This window comes from Oncorhynchus kisutch, unplaced genomic scaffold (assembly GCF_002021735.2).
Source record: "Oncorhynchus kisutch isolate 150728-3 unplaced genomic scaffold, Okis_V2 scaffold2841, whole genome shotgun sequence".
NCBI lineage: Eukaryota > Metazoa > Chordata > Actinopteri > Salmoniformes > Salmonidae > Oncorhynchus > Oncorhynchus kisutch.
In genome coordinates, this window is record NW_022264786.1 from 48 (window position 1) to 6,573 (window position 6,526).

The 6,526-nt window shown below is 48.9% G+C and overlaps 1 protein-coding gene across 2 annotated transcripts; it reads right to left on the minus strand.

Moving 5' to 3' along the window:
• Window positions 1–273: 273 nt before the first annotated feature.
• Window positions 274–4,750, minus strand: LOC116370946 (aminoacyl tRNA synthase complex-interacting multifunctional protein 2-like). Of its 2 annotated transcripts, none has more exons than XM_031819911.1 (4): window positions 4,469–4,750; window positions 3,000–3,218; window positions 2,532–2,766; window positions 274–1,225 (listed from the first exon to the last, which is right to left on the minus strand). In XM_031819911.1, exons 1-4 carry the CDS (start codon window positions 4,595–4,597, stop codon window positions 837–839), a joined length of 972 nt encoding a protein of 323 aa, XP_031675771.1. In that variant the 5' UTR covers window positions 4,598–4,750; the 3' UTR covers window positions 274–836. The 2 variants fall into 2 exon arrangements, with proteins under 2 accessions (XP_031675771.1, XP_031675772.1); XM_031819912.1 differs by having other exon boundaries at window positions 4,583–4,736.
• Between the last annotated feature and the right edge of the window lie 1,776 nt (window positions 4,751–6,526).

A 6,526-nucleotide genomic window follows, 5' to 3' on the forward strand; every position in this document is an offset into this window, starting at 1 on the left:
TCAAAACTGAATCATCCTTCTTTAACCTGGCTCCTCCCCTTCATCTACACTGATTGAATTGGATTTAACAAGTGACATTTCACCTGGATTCACCTGGTCAGTCTATCATGGAAAGAGCAGGTGTTTCTTATGTTTTGTACAGCTATACTCATTGATGTCACAAAGTAACAGTCTCATTCTTTCTCAGGTTATATAAGTGAAGTAGGGTTCAAGCGATGAACGAAAGCTGAAACTAACCATACATACTGACAAAAGAAACAGGGGAAACCACAGTTCAAAGTTTGATCCAAAGTGGACATTTTAGTGATTTAAGAACAAAAACGCTACAAAGTTTTACTTTTCATACTGTAGATACCACATCAGTAGGTCCTGTTGCGTCACATTTTTCAACCGCTTCTTTAGTTAAACAGCAAGTCACACCCCATTACCACGCCCCCACACACACACCCATTAGTGTAGATCATCTTGTTAGGCACGAGGGAGGGAGAACTGTGTTTACAGCGATCTATATCTGTTCAGTCATTGCAAAGCTTAGATACACAAGTAAGGGAGTAAGGGAGCATTTCTAGAGTATTGGGATGTGACAGGTGTATTCAATTATTCCCTTTTCGTTCTGAACACAGTGCAGAGATACAGTTAAACCCCATAGGCTGGGCCCTGGTGGCGCTCCAGCTAGAAGTCACCCGTACACAGATCTAGGGTCAGACTACTACTTCACCCCAAAACCTCTATTCCCAACAAGGGGACTGGGGCAATATCTGACTCTGGATCAATGGCTAGTGGGTATCTTCTACCTACTCCATGGAAGCACCCTGAGATCTGCTAGGCAGCTGTGGTCACTGCAGTAGAGGGTTGGCGGGGCCAAAGTGGCCCAGGTTCTCACACGCTTTAAGCCAGCGCTGGACGTTGGCCGGAGAGGAGGCGGCAGGGCCTGTCTGGAGGACGCAGCAGTAACAGGCGATGTCAGCCAGCGAGAGCTCGGGACCGGCCAGCCAGGGGTCGCGACCCAAAGCGCCGTTGAGGGCGCGGAGGACTGCCGACCGCTCCTTAGCGCTGCCCTCAGCCAGCTGGAAGAAGGCTGTGTCCACCCAACTGTCCACCAGTGTAGCCAAGGCGGGGTCGCTGGGGTAAGGGGCAACGAGGCGGAACAAGAAGCGCGCCACGTTGGCCTCGCCCTCGATGGGGCACATGTTCTGAATGCTGAACTTCATCTGCAGCTTGGAGACTAGAGATATAGAGATACAGAGAGGGAGGGAGATGACGAGAGAGAGATGGCGAGACGGAGCGAGAGAGAGGGGGGAGACGGAGCGAGAGAGAGGGGGGAGACGGAGCGAGAGAGGGGGGAGATGGAGCGAGAGAGAGGGGGAGACGGAGCGAGAGAGAGGGGGGAGAACGGAGCGAGAGAGAGGGGGGAGACGGAGCGAGAGAGAGGGGGGAGACGGAGCGAGAGAGAGGGGGGGAGACGGAGCGAGAGAGGGGGGAGACGGAGCGAGAGAGAGGGGGGGGGAGACGAGCGAGAGAGAGGGGGGGGGAGACGAGCGAGAGAGAGGGGGAGACGGAGCGAGAGAGAGAGGGGGGAGACGAGCGAGAGAGAGGGGGAGACGGGAGCGAGAGAGAGAGGGGGAGACGAGCGAGAGAGAGAGGGGGGAGACGAGCGAGAGAGAGAGGGGGGAGACGGAGAGAGAGGGGGGAGACGGAGAGAGAGAGGGGGGAGACGGAGAGAGAGAGGGGGAGACGGAGAGAGAGAGGGGGGAGACGAAGAGAGAGAGGGGGAGACGGAGAGAGAGAGGGGGGAGACGGAGAGAGAGAGGTGGGAGACGGAGAGAGAGAGGGGGGAGACGGAGAGAGAGAGGGGGGGAGACGGAGAGAGAGAGGGGGGGAGACGGAGAGAGAGAGGGGGGGAGACGGAGAGAGAGAGGGGGGAGACGGAGAGAGAGGGGGGGGGACGGCGAGAGAGGGGGGAGACAGCGAGAGAGGGGGGGGGAGACGGCGAGAGAGAGGGGGGGAGACGGCGAGAGAGAGGGGGGGAGATGGAAGAGAGGGCGGGGGGAGATGGAAGAGAGGGCGGGGGGGAGACGGAAGAGAGAGAGAGGGGGGAGACAGAAGAGAGAGGGGGGGAGACGGCAAGAGAGAGAGAGGGGGGAGACGGAAGAGAGGGCAAGGGATGAGAGGAGAAAGGTACATTTACTCCAGAGATAATATAAATAGGTGTTAAAAATGTTGAAAGCAGCTAACAATGAAAGGACACATTGTCTATACATATGAATCGTAAATGGTGAGCGATACTAGTACGTCTGACATCACATCTCCCTAACCCAGACCAGTCACGTCAGTTCAAAGCTAGGTGACATTCCTAGCCATACCCTATCTCTCACTCCACTACTCTTTCTACCCCCCCTCTCCCAACATTACCCTCTTTTTCTACCCAGTCTCTCCACCCCCTTCACTTAACCCAATCTGCCCACCCACTGTTCCCAATCTAAACGTTCTACTCTTTTACTACCCTGTCTCTGACTACCCCCAACCCTCACCATCTTTCCATATTAGGGTGAAGCCCAGCTGGAAACGCTGGCGGACGTAGCTGTCTGCGTGGCGCGGCCCCAGGCAGGAGAGCAGCTGCGCGGGCACACCGGACACTGATGAGTGGACATGCACACTGGAGAGCACCCGGTAGCGCTGGCACAGCATTGCGTGGAGCACCAGCAGGGTGAGGGGTGGTCGTGCCGGATTGGCGTTGATCACAATGTCCCGGAGGGCACCAAGGTCCTAATGGGTACAGGACAAATTATGATGATACCCTCATAAGGCGTTTCCACCAAACTTGAGTCGTGGCACAGCCGAAATAGACAAATTATGTGGCGTATTGACGAAACTCAACTTAATGAATTGCTATTCCTATAAGATCTCTAACAGACAAGAGCTCTATTCCTATCAGATCTCTAACAGACAAGAGCTCTATTCCTATAAGATATTTAACAGACAAGAGCTCTATTCCTCACCTTGCCCAGGAGGGAGTCCAGGTCTGCAGTGCCTCTAAAGGATGTGGCTGTGGGACTCTGGGAGAGAGAGGTCACAGTCTGGTCCAGGTCAGCGTCGGGTGTGGTCACGGTCTTGGCCAGGCCATCCACGGCTGCCTTCAGTTCATAGAGCCTGCGCATAATCTTATCCTGACGTACCTCCAGGTCTCTGAACGCAGGGTCCACCACCTCTGTCCCATTCTACGGGGGTGGAGAGCTATGGTTAACACATATATAGTACATTAAGACAAACACTTGATTTTATGCTGACGCAGCTCCAAAGCCTGTACTGCAGGGTCCACCTGTCTGACAAAAAGAGAAAGTAAACACACCCTGCCACAAACAAACACACCCATGCTGCCCTCAGGGCCCTGTGAAGGAAATGTGTTAACACAATACACACACATTACATGATCCTTCATGTTAAGCCCAATGTTCCCTCCAAGCTGCAGGCACGCAACTCCCCCGGGACTGCCGCTAGATTGAACTTCTCAACTTTCTAGAGTTTTCCCTGTTAGTTAACACTATCAACGTTTCCCTTTACTGTGGCGATTGTCATCGAATCAACACAATATTAGCAACTTTCAGTGCAACATTGGCTAGGCCTTTGTCACACTGAGGGACTATGTAGTCAGGCAGATAATTGTTTGAGGGGGACTGAATACTGAGGGAGGTGAAGGGATTGATTGCCAAGAAAGAATTTCCTGAGGAAATCTTTAGGTGAGCTGTCAACAAAACACCAAACATGAAAACAGAAATGTGTCATTGACTCATTCTTATAAAGTAGCTAGTCATTTTTGAGAAGGATGAATTCAGAGCCATTCCTATAGCCAGCTAGCAACATTATAATATTAGGCTCGGCTATGGCTGAATCCATTAGCCTACATACCATCACATAGAAAAAGGCTACTAGAAATGACAGCACGTCTATATAACCTAGTTGTTCATTATACTGTATAATGACATGTTTTTGTTGCTGTCTCGCTAACGTTAAGTAGCTACAGTAGTAAATTACTGGCAGTCAGTTACACCCACCCATATCATCCATTCAGTCTAGCACACAAAATGTCTGACTTGGGCCAATCATATGCTGGCTGCTAAAATCTAACTAACTCTGTAGAGGAAAATATACGTTCGGAGTAGTGTACTGGTAACGTCCTGTCACAAATTCTGGGGGGCACAACCAAAACATCTAGCTACAGTAGTTAACTCAAATTACGTTAGTCAGCCACACATCATTGCATCAGCCGAATAGGAGATTGGTAGGGTTGAAGCTAGGCTAACGTTAGCTAATTTTCTGGCAAATGATCTAACTGTTGTTGTTGTGGGGCTATGTAACGTTAGCTCATTTTGACGGCAAAATGTCACCTTTATTAGCTGGTTTGTTAATTCATGACATTAGTGAGATTAGCTTGTCCATTTATGGTCGGATTTCAAATAACGTTAGTTACCTGAAGCGCATGTTCCGAGCAGCCACTTGCACTTCTCTGCGCGTGGATATTCGGCAACTTGTACATGCAGGTTGGCAAATCAGTCTTTATGTCATCCCCAAAGACGGGCTTTACCTGGTACATGGGCATATTGTTGGGTGGTTAGTGCCCTCCAAAAGAACCAATAACAACCGATATTCCAGCAACAGCTGACTTCTGGGGACGTTACTTATCAGACCGCTGCAGCTACGTGCAGCCTGCGACCGAAAGGAAGGATGCCCGACTCAGTGTCTTACGTCACATCCGGTGAAAGTGATTCGCTCAGAGAGGAGTTATGTTAGTTGTTACCGACATCTTTGATTTGATAAGGTCCATCCGGACCAGGTATGATTTTGTGTGTGTAAAGAAAACTTTCTCCCTATGCAGCTAATGACTAGTCCTGGTCTAATATGCTGTAGCTTCTGCAGTTATTGCTTAATATCAGCAATGGTGGCGACGCGTCATTCAGGGCAGGTGGGAAGACAACCAGTTTAGCTTAAAAAAAATTATATAATAATATATTAAAGTCCCCGAGCTTTTCATATGAAGAGAAATTATAGATAAAAACGTATTGGTGCTCATCGGCCATTCAACATAAACATTACACAGCAAGTTGGAAATCGGAAATTCAACAATAAGTGCTAAGGGGATCACTGGCGCCGGAGGAGATGGCTGCCGTTTTATGGGCTCCTAACAAATTGTGCTATTGTGTGTGTTTTTTCACGTTATTTGTAACTTATTCTGTACATAATGTTTCTGGCACCATCTATTATAACCGAGAAGAGCTTCTGGATATCAGGACAGTGATTACTCACCTCGTACTGGACAAAGATTTTTTTCTTTGACGAGTCGGACGTGAAGGATTTACTTCAGACTCCCGACAAGGACCAAATCCCCGTCATTCTCATGAAGAAGAGACGGAGATATTGAGGATGTTGGTCGGGGTGCCTTGTAAGGATCCGCCTCTACCATCAGTCTTTTTAGCCAACGTGCAATCATTTCATAATAAAATAGATGATATCCAATCAAGACTATCTTACCTCCGGGACATTAAAAACTGTAGTATCTTATGTTTCACCACGTCGTAGTTGAACGACTACATGGATAACATACAACTGGCTGGGTTTTCGGTGCATTAGCAAGATAGAACAGCTGCCTCCGGTAAGACAAGGGGTGGCGGTCTGTGTCTATTTGTAAATAACAACTGGTGTACGAAATCTAATATTAAGGAAGTCTCAAGGTTTTGCTCGCCTGAGGTAGAGTATCTCATGATAAGCAGTAGACCACACTATTTACCAAGAGTTTTCATCTGTATTTTTCGTAGCTGTCTATTTACCAGCACAAACCGATGCTGGCGTTAAGACCACAGTCAACGAGCTGTATAAGGCCATAAGCAAATAAGAAAAAGCTCATCCAGAGGCGGCGCTCCTAGTAGCTCGGGGACTTTAATGCAGGGAATCTTAAATCCATTTTACCTCATTTCTACCAGCATGTTACATGTGCAACCAGAGGAAAAAACTCTAGACCACCTTTACTCTACATACAGAGACTGTATGACCACCTGATTCCTGCTCACAAGCAAAAACTAAAGCAGGTAGTACCAGTGACTCACTCAATCGTAAATGTTTAGATGACGCATGTGCTAAGCTACCGGACTGTTTTGCTAGCACAGACTGGAATATGTTCCGGGATTCTTCCGAAGGCATTGAGGAGGACACCACATCGGTCACTGGTTTCATCAATTAATTTTTTTATTCAAACTTTATTTAACTAGGCAAGTCAGTTAAGAACAAATTCTTATTTACATTGACGGCCTACCGGGGAACAGTGGGTTGACTGCCTTATTCAGGGGCAGAACGACAGATTTTTACCTTGTCAGCTCGGGGATTCAATCAGCTTGGGTTACTGGCCCAATGCTCTAACCACTAGGCTACCTGCCGCCCCCTGCTGCCCCATCAATAAGTGCATTGATGACATCGTCCTCACAGTGACCGCACCTACATACCCCAAACAGAAGCCATGGATTACAGGCAACATCCG